Here is a 15,259-nt window from a genome sequence, read left to right on the forward strand (position 1 = left end):
CGGTTTAAGTTTCCTCAGAGTATTGATCTGGAAGTTCGCTCCCTTTGTTGCCTTGCTGATATGTTGCTGCATGTTGAGATTGGTGTGGAGTGTTATGCCTAAAGATTTTGCTGAGTCCACGATGGTGGGTTGGACATTGAGTGCGGTTAGGAGTTTAAGCCAATGTTGAGTGGTGGATATCTTCGCTGGAGGTGAGATCAGAAGGAACTCTGTTTTCAGGGCATTGAGTTTGAGGTGATTGTCGGCAAGCCAGGATTGGGTGCATCTGATCATTGAGTTCAGGAGCAGGATGTCATTGGGTGATTGTAATTTGAGGTAAAGTTGGGTATCATCAGCGTACATGTGAAAGTGTACATTGGATGCTTGTAGCAAGGTGGTGAGAGGTTCCATGACTAGGTTGAACAAAGTTGGGGATAGAGAGGATCCTTGGGGGACGCCTAGCGTTGCAGGTACTGGCGTGGACATCAGGTTGTTGCTCTTGAATTTCTGCGACCTGTTGCGGAGAAAGGAAGTGAACCATTTGAGGACAGTTCCAGATAAGCCCATTCTTGTGTTTAGTAGTTCTAGTAGATTCTCATGTTTAACGGTGTCGAATGCTGAGGAGAGATCAAGAAGGATGAGGAGGCAGGTGTCGTTTTGGTCTAGCATTTGAAGTGCGTCGTCAATTATGTGAGTCATAGCAGTTTCTGTGCTGTGTCCTGCTCGGAAGCCTGACTGGTGAGGGTTGAGGAGATCGAATTGCTCAATGTGTTTAGTCAATTGTAGTTGTGCGCATTTTTCCAGCAGTTTGGCGAGAGTGGGGATATTGGTGATGGGACGGTAGTTGTTGAGATCAAAGGGGTCGGCTGTTGGTTTCTTTAGTAGAGGTGTGACCTGACCAACTTTGAGGGAGTCAGGTATGCTTCCTTGTTGGAGAGAGCTGTTGATGATTTTAGTCCAGAGAGGGAGAAGCAAAGGGGTAAAGTCTTTTACTGCGAAGGCAGGGAGGGGGTCCGTGAGGTGATTGGATGGTTTCAGGGTGCTGAGTAATTTGCCAATTTCTTCTTCCGAGTATGTGTCAAAGGTTGACCATGTAGCATTGTTTTTTGGTTCAGCGGGTGCTGGGCATTTGGGTTTGGAGTAGAGGCTTGCGTCAATGAGGAGATCGCTTTTTATTTTGTCAGTTTTTTGGATAAAGAAAGCAGCGAAGTCTTCACATGAGGGTGCCTCACGCCCAGTGTTGAGTGGTTGTGGTTGCTCCTTGGATTGCGATTTGATTAGCTCAAACAGTTTTCTCGGGCGGTTCTTTAATTGGTTAAGTTGGAGGCGGAAGAAGTCCGATTTTGAGCGTTTTATTTTCCTGAAGTAGGCGTTTCTCTTCTTCTTCAAATCTTTTAGGTGCATTGCGGAGGGGGCTGATCTCCAGGTCCGTTCTGCCATTCGCATGTCTCTTCTATCTTCATTGAGACTCCTGTCGTACCATGGTTTGGAGATTTTAGTAGAGACTCTTTTTAGCTGCATAGGTGCAGCCTCATTAATTATAGAGGTCATAGTGTTGAGATAGTGGTCAGTCAGAGTTTGGACGTCCCAGGCGCCTGCAGGAGGGAGTAGGAGATTGCAGCTGTTAGGGGGCAGAGAGCCAGGGTTGAGCTTTTTCGAGTCTCTTTTCCAGACTTTGGGCTTGGAGAGTTGCGCCGGGTTGACTTTGACTTTTTCGTTGATAAAGAATGTGATAATATGATGATCTGACCAGTCACAGGGTTGGATGGATTCGAGTTGGATAGAGTGCTCTTTGGAGATGATCAGGTCGATGGTAGAGCCTTTCTCGTGGGTCGGGCTGTTGCATATTTGGGTGAGGTTCAGGGCATCGAGGAAATTTTTAAGACTATTTACCACCGCGTCGTTGCGGTCATTCCAGTGGAGGTTGAAGTCACCAAGGTATATTTGGGTGAGCTGGCGTCCGGAATTGGTTGAGATCATATCCATGATTTGTTGGGAAAAGGTGAGGTTGTCCCTGGGTGGGTGGTAAATGCTGTGCAGAGAGCATATCGGTTTGCCCTCACTAATAATGTCGAGGCAGATGTATTCCCAGGATGTTGGGGATGGTAGGGATGTGGAATTGACTTTCTGAACAGAGAGGTTGTTCTTGTATATGCATGCGATTCCGCCACCTATTTGGCCTGTTCTGTCGAGCCTGATAATGTGGTAGTTGGGAGGAACCAGAATGTCCATTATGGGTGTCGAGGATTCAGTTAGCCACGTTTCAGTCAGGATGATTAGGTCAAGGTCCTGCGATAAGAGGAGTTCAGCAATGGCTGCTGAGTGTTTTGTGGCCGATCTGCAGTTGAGAAGAGCGCATTTGAGACAGGGTGTGTAGAGGGTGTTAGATGGTTCTATCGAGAGAGGGACTTTTCTAAGGTTATTGGGGATGGAGGATCTGCTGTTTAGTGTGGGTGGTCTAAGGGGATTTGGGTGTATCGTGGGAATGTTGCGGTGTGGGGTGCTTGTGTGAGTTTGGGGGGCTGGGTCATATGAGCGGAGAAGGGTGAGTGTGTCGAGGTCAGAAGAAGAGTTGTGGGTGCGGCGAATGCGGTTGCTGCGATTAAGAGCTGGGATTGATGTCAGATTGGGGGGTAGCTGAGAGCGAGAGTTAGTCGGAGGGGTGGGGGACAAGTTTGGCGGGGCGGTGTAAATGTGTGAAGCGTTGCAGGGGCGATGCTGGGGACGAGGGCAGTTGCTGCGGCTATGAGTAGGGATTGGCGCCTGGTGTGGGGCGTGATGAGGGTGGGGGTCTGCCGGCGAAGTAGGAGACACGTTGGGAGGGGGGGTGGAGGTGGGTGGGCGGTGTATGGGGCGTGTGGAGAGTAGTTCTTTGATGACGTGAATGTCCTCTTTGATCTGAGTGAGGGTGGCCGTGATGTATTCCATCGTAGGGTAGGTGGTGGGGGTGGGAGTGGCAGTCAGGGGTGAATGGCTGGCCAGGGAATTCGTGTGCAGGTGGGAGGGAGGGCTGGTGTTCGGGCAGGTCTGCGTTGTGTTGGTGTGCGGGATGGGGTTAGGGAGGCGAGAGGTTTTGGACGGGAGGGGTGTGGATGAGGTAGGGAGGAAGTTGGTGTTATGTGTGGGGGCATTGGCGGTAGGCGGGGGGACAAGGTGTAGGCTGGGAGACTGGTAGCCGTGGTGGGGGTGTAGGGAGGGTAGTAGGGGCTGAGAGTAGGAGGGGAAGTGGGATTGGAGATGGTCCTGTTGAGGGGAGGGGGAGTTAAATTAGGAGAGGGAGTACGTTCTGCGAAGTTGGTTAGAGGGTAGTGAGGACTGAGAATGGGGGGGGATAAAGGGGGGGAATTGTCGGAATGCGTGTTATTCTGGTGCTGGACTAAGTTAGGAGTGTTATGGGTGGGGACTGTGCTGTCAGCGACGAGCGGGGTGTTAATGCCCTCTGCAGGTGTGATAGGCGTGTTGAGGGTATGTGTGGAGGTCCGCAAGTTGGTAGAGGGGGCGGGGGAAAGAGCGGTGTATGAGGGGGAGCGATCTGTGTCTGTGATGGAGTGCTGAATTGGGATAGTGGGGTTGTGGGTAGGGAGGTCAGGGGTGGTAGGTGTGTCCCCTATTGAAAGGTATGTAGCTGAGAGGTCATGGTTGGTGGGATTGGGGGAGATATGCGTGTTTGTCCGTGAATTGGAGAGGTGTTCTTTGAAGGTGGGGAACATGTTGTCTAGCAGTTCTAGGTTCCTGTCTGTGGATTGTGATAGGACAATCCCGTTATTATAAATAGTGATGGTGGCTCTGCCTGGAAAGACTTGGGATGGTGAGATGGAGAGAGTTTGGCAGTGAGCGGATTTTCTAGTGGAGGAGACGGTGAGTAGGGTGAAGAACGCTTTTCTCCATTGAGCTCTGCGTGTGGTGTGGAAGATGATATCGGTGTTCAGGGATCCGTTAACCGGTGAGAAGTAGGTGTCAGCAAAGGGCGTTTCTGAGTGTGACCTAAGGAAGTTGTGTTTAAAGCGTTTGGCGGCTTTTTTGGTGAGTGATGGTGGGTAGTTGATTTTGTATGTGTGTTTGCCGATGGGGTCCATGTTGCGTTGCAGGATTAGGTGGGTATGGGAGGATGCAGTAGTGGACTATAGTGGTACCAATGTGCAGAAAGACATGTGTGCAGAGAAACAGGTGCATACAGTAGGATACACAGTAATAAGTTATAAAATACAAAGTGGCACTAGTAATCAACCAGCCTATCCAGGATATGAGAGTGAGCAGTAGGGCAAATACATACGGTAAATTGTGAGGTACAAGGTGTAAGAATAGGCATAATACTGATAATATATAAGGGTAGGGTACAATGGGAGAGTGCACTAATGCACTATAGTCGATAATATTGATAGAATATAGAGGAAGGATCCAGATACACAATTTACATGAGTCAAAACTCAAAGATCGAAGGTGACACTGGTTGTCCACCCAAATAGTGTGAGGTAGCAATCTGTGCATTTACAGATGTTCAAAATACAAGTAAAAGTGGCACTAGTGAGGACTCCTAGTATACGAGGTAATAATCTGTGCATACAGGTTTTCAACTACCGATATATGTATAGTACTACAATGGTATGTAAACACTCTGTCATATTTAAGGTAGTAATCTGAGCAATACAAATGTTTAAAGTAAAGCTAGAGTGTACTAATGCAGTGATGGCAAACACTCTTTCCTATATGAGGTAGCAGTCTCTGTAGTACAAAAATTCAGTAAAAGCTAGGAGAGCAATATTGCAAAAATACAGTAATAGGTAGGCATTCTTTCATATATGAGGTAGTAATCTGACCTAAACAAATGATAAAACTATAAGTAGGAGTATAATAATATAGGCATAGACCGACCTTCTGTTCTACTAGTCTAAAATACTATAATCCAATAAAAACTAGAGACTAGACTAAAATGGCCGCCAAATAGTTCAGATCAAGCTAGTAGTCCTTTGTTTGTTGCTAAGCAGGCTGGGAGAAAGAGAAAATAGTCCTCTGTTTGCTGCTATTGCTCAGAGCACAGGGGAAGAGATTCCACTTTCTGTTTAAGCAAACAGAGCTCAAGGCTAGCTGGGAGGAATCTTATCTCTATGTGGGGGAGTTGAGCATATAACTCCTCCCACTCATATATGATATTTTAAAGCCATGTGGAATTGATGCAATGTTTACCAAAGCACCTGTGACTGGTGAAGACATTGATCTGTATTAATAAAGCCTCAAACATAAATAACTGAACATCATTCTTTGAGAGTTTGAGGTTTTCTTCCTCCTTCTCACCATACTATGAAAACTTTAGACAAAGCAGTACTCTGACCCTTGCTCAGAATATTTTCACTGACAGTTGAAATATGTAAAGAAAATGGCATATATGTGCACTAGAATGCACTCTGTAATTGTCTGCTCTTAGTGAAAGTGGGGTCGTTCTTTGAGATGTCAAGCCAAGATAATGTTTACATCAAGTGCAAAGTGCAACTTAAAATTACATATCCATTGGAAGTTTATAATGTGAAGGTATCAAACTTTATGCCTAACTCCTATATCTTAATTAAAACATTCCCTTGACTGTAATGTCAACCTGAAAACATTTCCTAAGGTAACATAAGATGGAAACATATATAGGGGTGCATGGACAGTCCTGTATTTCAGATGTTGTTGGATCAAAGACAAAGGATCCCAATATTATGGATTCATAGTACTGGTTTTTGTAGCTATTAAAAGCTAGGGAAGTACAGTGACAGATTTCCACAATGTTTAAAGAATCAACCAATATAATTATTTAAATGAACAGACATCCGTACTAATTATATTATATGAAAAGTTTCCTCCAGAGAAGAGCCCTATTTGTTTGCTATGTGTTTTATGTTCTACGAACAGCAGCATGTTAAAGGTATTTTAGTCCCTCTTTACAAAGAGTTGAATTACCAGAGTATGCATTTTTGGCGTGGAACTGCATATTTCTAGGTGTGAATATCAACTGTGGTTGAAGAGAAGTGTGGCTCAATGGTTAGAGCGGCAGACCCTGATGCAGTAGTCTGGCCGGGACCAGGGTTCAATTCCCGCCTCGGCGGGTCTTGAGCTCCATTTCCTCGGACCTGATAATTCTCGCCTTGGTGCCTATTCTGATCATGAGCCCCACTCTGCACCTCTGGGCAATAGCTTGCTTAATCTCTACAATGGCCCCAACAACGCTGAGGATGCCTGACTTCACCTTGGGGGTGCCCAGGAGTGGGCTCTTCACAGGGAAAGGCCAGGAAGGGTTCCTCGGCGGTATTCGTACAAGTGCAGAGATGCCTCCGGGTAGTCGTGCGCTATATAAGTGCGTAATTATCATTATCATTATCCTTTAGAGGATCCTGCAGAAGATATAGTTGGTGGGAACTTCTTTTAGTGGCAGGCATGGTAAGTGAATTGGGTAGCTTGAATGTTACTCGGCAGCAATCTTTTAAAAGCTTGATCTAGTTGAATAATGGTGCCAAAGGTATACCACTTTTTAATATTACAGTGAAGTGTTGTTAGAGGTATTTTAAGTGGAAATTCTGAAATAGAAATTTGTGTTTTCCATCAAAATGTAATGATTTATGAAAATAAACTAGAGCCAAATTCACTCAAACAAGAAATAATTCTTTAATTACTATCATGCATCTATTACATATTATATGCTTATTTCATTTAGGTAGAAATTGCCAAGAAGATGTTGATGAGTGCTTAACCAGTCCTTGTTTCCCTGGAGTTGTTTGCTCAAACACATTTGGTTCTTACCAGTGTGGGTCATGCCCACAAGGACTTGAAGGGAATGGTGTGACTTGCTATGGTAACTATAATAATGTTTTGATTGTCCTAGATCTTATTTTGAATTTCTTCAGTTTGAATGCCTTTTATAATGCCAAAATGTATGTACACATATTGCAGTAGGTTTTGGACACTCTTACATGAATGACACCGAGTCCTTCCTGAATGGCACTAATGAAAGAAATAATTACTCTAATCTCCTGTAGAAGGAGAAGACACACAGAAACAATCATAAGCCTAGATGCAGTAATAAGGCCGAACCCTGTCCAGTGATGTCATGCAGCTGACTAGATTGGAAGCATACAAATAAATGCAATATACCATAATTAAAAATGATGTTTATTCACCACCAACCACCAACAACAAAGTATTAAGAAAGCATGGCCAATGAGAATTTCAGTATGGACAATCGGAATGTTAACTGCCAATACATCAAAATAAGTCCATTCCTGTTTGTCAGTTCAGTGCAGATCATTTGCTATTGTGATCCGTTGTGGTAATGTTGGGTAAATATAATATCACTGACTTCAGCTATTACAGTAAACATGGTTATTGTTGGGGCTAGCTGCTCTTGCAGTCTGTCCTAGAAAGATTGTTAAACTTTTCTTCCTAATTCGTAAAATTGGATCCTTCCGATGAAGCATTTCTAGCAGAAATCTGCAAGTACTGGCCTTTCCATACTTGCCCAATGTCATGTATTACACCTTTTTACAGTCTTTGATTTTTACCCAAGAGCACCTTAATGGGGGGACCTTTAGTTACACTTTTAGAGTGATCTTATACCTAAAAGTCAGGACTAGCTGAATAAATTACATGGCTGACTTTCACAGTTGAAGGCCTTCCACAACCCCAATAATATGTATTGACCTGAATGTTATAAAGTCTGCGTGATTGCATGTTACTATCTTTCTGTCTCTATCCCTGCACAATATGATTTACAAAAGTACTGGTCCACCATTATTTGTTCGCATTGAACTTTAGGGCCAAATCCATCAAATTAATTTATATGGTCAAGTGAGCTAATGCGGTGTATTTTTTAACTGTTATATAACTAAAGATTGACTTATACTTCAATTAAAATTGAATCACACAGATTCATTACAGCTAACAAGATCTTATAATGCAGGTTTGTCCAGTCCTTGGGGTCCTGACAAAATCATGAAGTGCCAGTGATATAACATATGTAAATGTTTTGTGTGCATCAAATTAATTTATAGAGAACCTTGCTGCCCATGGGTATCCAAGGACTAATAGGCTATCGTCCCCTTCAAGCTTTCAATCATTTTTCTAAACAAGAACTTGCACGACCATAGGCAAAATTCAGCCTTGAGTTCATTCAAGGTAGAATTAGCTGTGTGCGAGAAAATCTAGTTCCCTGCTTAACTGAATTGTTTTCTGGGTTTGCAAAGGAGAATTGTTCCACAAGTTAGTAGGTCTGTTGTGATGTGATATATTTGAAATGAGTCTTTCAGCTAGTTTGTAACCCCCTACAGCTAGTTTGTAGCTTCTGCCATGCCCACTTTGTCAACTATGGTGAATAACTTAAACCGGGTTCTATCTTGCACTGGAATCCAATTGAGCTCTCACCAGAGAGAGTGGACCTGATCTCCAGGTGAAATGCATCTATTTGTCTTGCTGGCAGAGTTATGCAGGACCTGCTGTGTTTTAATATGAAATTTAGAGGTCCCTGCCTAAGGGGCATTATAGTAGGCAAGTTTGACTCCATTGAAACCTCTGGCAGCGGTAACTCTATGATAATCAAGTAGCAAAGGTTATTATTTCTCATTACGTTAAGATGGCATGTAGTCAGTAGAAAACTGAACTACTAAAACTGCTCAGGGCCATCCTATTGTCAGACCATATGCAAGACTTTTGACTTTGTTCTTCAGTCAAAATATAAATTGCCCTATTTTCAATCTATTAATGGTTTGCTGATTTAGCTTCCTGATGTGGTCGGGCCATAGTTTCTCTTTATTCAGACCTAGGTGTAATTCACATAGTTCTGAAAGGAATAAAAAAATCAGTAAGCAGTCATGAAATGATTTATCATATATGTTCAAAAGTGTGGCGGCCAACTAGACCTCTACTGGACTGCATACAATGTAATATTCTGGTGCAGACATTGGCTTTCTTTAGCCTATGCAGCCTTTCCTGTCTCTAGGAAAGAAGCAATGCCAATTCTCAGTCATCTACATCACCTCCACTATCACCATCAGTCTTTAGATCTAAGTGTTGAAGTTCGGGCTGTTGAATGCAGCAGGATAGTAGCATGAAGGGCAGTTTTTCCATTGTACAAGATATAGAGTATCTCTGTTTGCTCATTAGTCAAGTTGATCTATGTGCCTCTACTTTGTCTTAACTCGGACTACCAGGTCATAATACGTTTACATGCTTCAATGTACTCTTTTAAATTAGGGGCCATTTTCTTGATATTCATCAAGAGACAAGAGGTACTACCGACTGTCTTGCAGTTATTGAAGAACATTACAATTCAGAGTATTTCATAATCAGGAGTTGAAACCCAGCTCTCTTTTAATTTCTTGTGGATCTCCCCTGACAGATGTTATCTGTTTAAATAGAGAAGTTAATGTCAGGCAAGGATATTTCTGAATTCTCTCACCATTTTAGATGGTTATTGATACCCAGGACATATCACTGGGCTAATGTTGTGTACCATTTTCATGACCTCATTATTGACAGCTAAAAAGTCCCCTTTAACCATTTAAGGTTGTACAGCAACTGTTTGAAGTTACTTGGGAAATTAAACAGTTTCTTCAATGAAAAGACTCACAGATGTTGGAGATCTTTCTTGAAAACTAATCCAGAATGTTTTTTCAGCACCCTGTAGATGCATTATTCTTCTGGTCACTATAGGTTCATGCTGTAAGATTCAAAATAGTGCTTTGGTGAGCCAGAATAACAAGGGCTTGATGTTTCATTGGGCAGGTCAAAAATAGTGGGTGCAAAATGGGCACTAGCTTTATGACCTGCCCAGTATTTGGCACCATGACTGGTGTACAGACCAGTCGCCTCATAACATGTGTGTCTAGAGAGGGCTGCAAAATCTTCTACTTCATAAATATTAATAAGACCGGGTGCATCTTGTGATCCTCTATGAATGGCTGTGATCTCTTTAATGGATGCCTTTCTAGGATGGACTACATTTGCATTTAAAGCATTTGAACACTTTTCATGAAAGCAGCCAATGTCCCTTAAAAATCAGGCTCTGCTTTAAAAAAAAGAAAAAAAAAAGTTCACATACTGGGAAGACATTAAGAGAGCTCTGAGTGGTATTTTGAACAGCTGAATGTTTTTACCAAAGGCAGTCCAGCACAAATCCGAAGTAGTTCTTTTGGTGCATTCCATGCTAGCATTTAAGGGCTGCAAATGTGTTCACGTTTTCCCCAGAATCTTATTAGTACTTATTTCCTAGACTTTTTTGCTGAGTGAGATAAGCTTCCACTAGCTTTTTTTCCTGTATTCACTCATGCATTTGAAAACCTGTTTTTTCCTGCACTATACGCTCAAATATACTTAATTTGAGGTTGTTATGTCACATCACCCCTTAGACGAACTGAGATTTCAAACATAGATGGTCAGTTTGTAAAATCTGTGTACTGTGCTCATTCATTTGTGTTTGGAATCTGTCTATTTGGGTGAAATAGAACACTTTTGTGAGGAAAGACCCTTTTTGCAAGATCGCATTCTGCAAGATTTAGTGCTGGTTTCCTGACTCTGAACACTGGAGCACTGACATCCAGCACTTAGTGTATGTTTTCTGGCACCTAAAGTATATGTGTAATTATCTAATTCCTGACTGGCATATTTAACTGACCTATAGGTCCCTAGTATACAGTACTGATTGCACCTGGGGCCTGTATGGTAAATGTCATTTGTTTACTGCAGCTCACATTGTGCCACCCCTGCAGCCTGAGTCTGCAGTTCTACAACTGAAAACTTGACCTGGAAAAATGAACCTTTTGCTAGACTTATACCTTCCTTTTTAATACTTATATGTCACCCCTTAGGTAGACTCTACAAGCTCATAGGGTAGTGTGCCTGGTATTTAAAAAGTAGGACATGTGTATTTAAGTTGCGCATGCCCTGACAGCGAAAAACCTCTAAAATAATTTTTCACTGTGGCAAGGCTGTATTTCCAATAGAAAAACTGTGGATTACATAATAACATTTTATAATGTATATCTTCAGTTTGGGAATAGCTAAAACCTTAATTCAAGGACCCCTGTAAATCATAATTTAAAATCCAAACTGATTGTAAAGTCGGATATGAAACTACAATTTTAGAAAGTTGCCATTTTCCTTTCTAAAGCCTCTAAGTAATCTTTATTGCTTGATTAATAAAAATCTTAGAAAAACAGCTACATATTCAAACACATATAACATAAAACAGCACTTGATCCAATAAAATCGCAATTGTTTGATAAAATGAAGAAATATAAAACTTGAATATAGTACGGAAGATATAATATTAATGTGTATATCGTGTTTAGGCACACAATAACTGCTGGGGAACTGTCCTCCTTGAGGTTCACCTCAGTTCAAGTATCTGTGTAATTAAGTGTAAAATCTTTGCCAGGTTAAAAGTAAGTCTAAAATTGGACCTTCAGAGTGAGCGGCTACCAGTTGAGTTAGCGGCAACCTAAGGTGCTAGTCAGATCGTATGGAGGTTGCCAAGTTTAATTTTGTTTTTACAGTTTTAATAAAACGTACAAAGCTACAGACTAACCGAAGGTCGCCCCCCTCGAAACAGGCCTTCACCGCCTGTCAGCATGACGTATTCAATTTTCGTTCAGACACGGCTGTCTTCGTTCAAGATCTAAACTCTTACAGACGCACAATAGATGTAAGACGTCCTCTCCTGGGTTGTCGCATAGTCTACAATTGGAGGTTGTATGTGTGCGTTTCCACGGCGGTAAGTGTGGTTTAGCCGGTAAAATCCCCAGTCTCATTGCCAGAAGGCTTCCCTTCATACTTCTCAAAAAGTTTGTACCTGAATATGGCTGAGTAGCGCATCTTGAGTACCTCTGAATCACGAACCATCTGTGTGCACTCTTCTTTGTGTCTGTTTTGTCTTTTTCTAGGGAGATAATCTTCACCGATTTGTTCACCACGGCTTTAAATCTGTTATAAGGAAGACAGGATTCCTACAAATCCTGTAAAGTGAGCAGCTTTACTCCTGACTGAAGATAAACCATGGCAGGGCAGTCATTTTTCCTCGTCATCTCTTTTCACAAGTATGAGTTTAAAGAACCAGGCTTAGCACTCTTAATTTTGTACCAACATTTGGGGTAAATGCCCTTCCATGCTATTTGCTGCTTTTGTAGGCCATGCTCCAGCTTGATTTGTGCTGGAGAGGTGTATTGTGGGAGATTGAATATTATTCTAGCAGCTTTGGAGACCACCTTATCCAGAGTTGTTTCGTCTTACCCTCTCATTGATTCGCTGCCATACATGATTGTGTGTAGAAGCTTTGCCCAGAGTACTTACAGTAAAGGAATAAGGTGGAGCCAGTTATTTTGTGTTTGATGTGTTTTTAGCGTACCAATCAGAATGGTTCCTCTTCCTTGAATAGACACTTTTTGTTTGTGGTACGTTCCCATGCTGTCAAATATGATTCCCAAATATTTGTAACTTTTAACCAACTCTAGCTGTCTGCCCCCCAGCCGCCATCTGAATTGACTCTTGGTGCTTCGTTGATTAAGGACCATTACTTTGGACTTCTCATGGTTTATGCTTAATCCATTCTTTATTGCAAAGTAGCTCATGACATTTATCAAACGCTGCAGGCCAACTGGGGTTCGGCTGATCAGTATCAGGTTGTCGGCATATAGTAAGTTTGAAAGTGGCCGGCCACCTAAATTCGGGGCGTGGTGATGACAATTATCCAGTTCCCTTGCGATGTCTGGCACGAAAAGGTAAAACAAGGTTGGAGTAAGAACACAACCCTGGTTTAGCCTCTTGGTGGTCAGAATCCTCCTCGACATACTGTCACCGGTCCTCAGCTTAATTTGGATTCATGTCTCAGAGTGAAGCATGATTAGCTGGTTCAGAAGGGTTGGAGCTATTTTCCACCCGGCTAGGTTAGCCCACCATTTCCCTCTGTTAACGCTGCCAAAAGCAGCTTTGTAGTCGATAAAACAAACAAATAGTGGTTTGTTAATTGCGTTTGTCTGGTCAATTAAAAGTGAGAGAATGGTTGTAGTTATTCCCAGATTTTTCTGAAAATCTATTTGGTTTATTGGAATTAGATTGTTTCCCCTGCCCACTTCAGCGAATAGGAGGCCGGCATAATATTTGGCCTCAATGTCAATTAGCTCTATTAGTCTATAGTTCTTTGGTTCGTTCTTGCTTCCTTTCTTGTGGATGGGTGAGATGATCGATCCTTTCCAAGAATCTGGGATTGTTCCGGCTTCCAGAATTTTGTTAGACTGGCAGTAATGCTCCGGCCCAATAGGTTTAGTCCTGCTTGTATACTATAGGGGGGGGGCCCGTTAGGACCAGGCGCTCCTGCGTTTCAGCTTTTTGACATTCTATCCACAATCTTTTTAAGTAAAAAGAAGGGTGTAGACTCTGGACCGTAATGCTTTAGGAATTGCAACTTGCTCTGGCATGCCTCTTGGTTTTGTGTGTTTTCACAAGCTTCCGTGTTAAAATGACTCTGTAGGTATTTTACCCAGGCATCCTTCGTGATGTGCGAGTTAATTCCTGGTGCCATTGGATTCTCTATGCTCTTGACTGTCTGCCAAAACCTAGAGCTCTTCCTTAATTTTGCATTGTGTAGCAGTTTTGCCCATGTTGTTTCAGTGGTTTATTTTTTCGCTAGCCAGATGATTTTGTTTTTTCAGGCTTGAGCATCCTTAATTCCAGCTGTTTTTTCGACAAAGCAAATTTGACAGAGGTTACGCATTGCTCTGTTTATTTCGCTCCTTATTTGCCTTCGCTCGGGATGGTTTGTTCCCAATAAATGAATTATTTGCTTATTTGCTGGCCTGCTCAGCAGTTCCTGTTTGATTTTGTGCTCAGTTTTGGTCAGATTCTCTTTACGGTTAGTTGGGCTAAAGCTTTCCCAGGCAGTTAAGATGTTGTTATGTAGTAGTTTGTTATCCTCCTACCATTTTTTTGAATGTGCCAAGAGTTTTACTGGATCACGTCTGTTACATTTTATTCTCCTGTGGCTGAATGTGGCGTTTGTACATTAATCAACAATTGGGTAGCTGAGCACTGTTCCTTGCATGGCGAGTGTGAACTCTTGGGGTTGATGAACACTGAGGTCTTGTATTCCAATTCTAAAGTCTTTTAACAGACGGTAAAGTGGTAAGGACGAGAAAGTATAGTCTATTGTGGTGTCAGCAAGCGCATTGTGGAAAGTTTTAGCTTGGGGACGATCCCCCGTGAGTCAACCATTTAGTGCTACCAGGGACAAGATTTCTAGATCCTTCAACAGTTCTCTGGAGATTTTTGTTGGCTTACCCCACTTACACTTATCCTGAAGGGGGATCCCCATGCTATTTGAGGGTCTTCTGCGGGCCTGTCCAAGTCGCCACTCACTGTAAGGAACATGGTAAAGTCACCGGCGACAATAAAGTTCGAAGTTGCCTTCTCAGTAATTAGTTTAGTTAGTTCTGTTATCAGATGTTTTGCACCATTTCTTTTGATCCGGGGGTGTAGATAGGTGTTAACAAGTATTTACTGCTGCTTATTTTTAGGACCGGCTATGTCCAGCAGAATTGTTTTTATCTCATTTGGTGGAATACTTGTACTTGTTAGTTCCTTCACGGTCATTATGGTTTTAATCGAGGCGTAGGTTGTTAGACCTCCCTTAAAGTGGCCGAAGTTTGAGTTTCTAGTTGCTGGGAGGTGATATGATTTTAAAACCTAGCAGGTGAAGTGGATTTGCCAGCCACTTTTCTTGAAGCAGAATTAAGTCAAATTGTTGAAAGTACTGTCCATGGTTTTAGTTCCAAGGCCCTTAATGTTCCAGGAGCAACATTTTAGATTAGGAATATTTGTTTCCTGTTCTAGTCCCTGTCAGAGGGGCTACCATTTGTGTTTATGGTTTTCGCTATCCAGGACCAATTCTGTAGTCTGTTGGGTTCTCTTTCATCCTGGACATCCCGTTTGATGGAGCTATTTCTCTATTAGATCTCTGCTGAGGGACTGCGTGCCCCTTTGAGCGTGGAGATAATAGGCCCAGAGCTCCTCTGTTATCTGGCTCATGATGGGGTTCGAGCAGTGGATCTGGATACCCGACTGCTTGATGGAGGTGCAATTGGATCCCCCAGGTTTCTAGTTGGCGCTCTTCCTTGAGAATTTTCTCCACTATTTCTCAAGTTGCCCAGACTGTCTTGGTTGCTTCTTGCTCCAGAAGATGTTTAAAACTTTCAAATTCTACTAATTCCAGGTCTTGTGAGGCAATCCCTGCCAGACTTCTAATACGGGATAGAATTCTGAGTAT

The 15,259-nt window shown here is 42.6% G+C and overlaps 1 protein-coding gene across 1 annotated transcript in view; it reads left to right on the forward strand.

The window, feature by feature from the left end:
- The window catches only part of VWDE (von Willebrand factor D and EGF domains), a 395,553-nt gene that overhangs the window by 300,131 nt on the left and 80,163 nt on the right, over window positions 1–15,259 (forward strand). The window contains exon 19 of the mRNA XM_086941980.1: window positions 6,668–6,805. Coding sequence (XP_086798106.1) covers window positions 6,668–6,805 — 138 coding nt within the window. The remainder of the gene's footprint in view (window positions 1–6,667; window positions 6,806–15,259) is intronic.

The sequence above is a fragment of the Lissotriton vulgaris genome, chromosome 10, assembly GCF_964263255.1.
Source record: "Lissotriton vulgaris chromosome 10, aLisVul1.2, whole genome shotgun sequence".
Taxonomy (NCBI): domain Eukaryota; kingdom Metazoa; phylum Chordata; class Amphibia; order Caudata; family Salamandridae; genus Lissotriton; species Lissotriton vulgaris.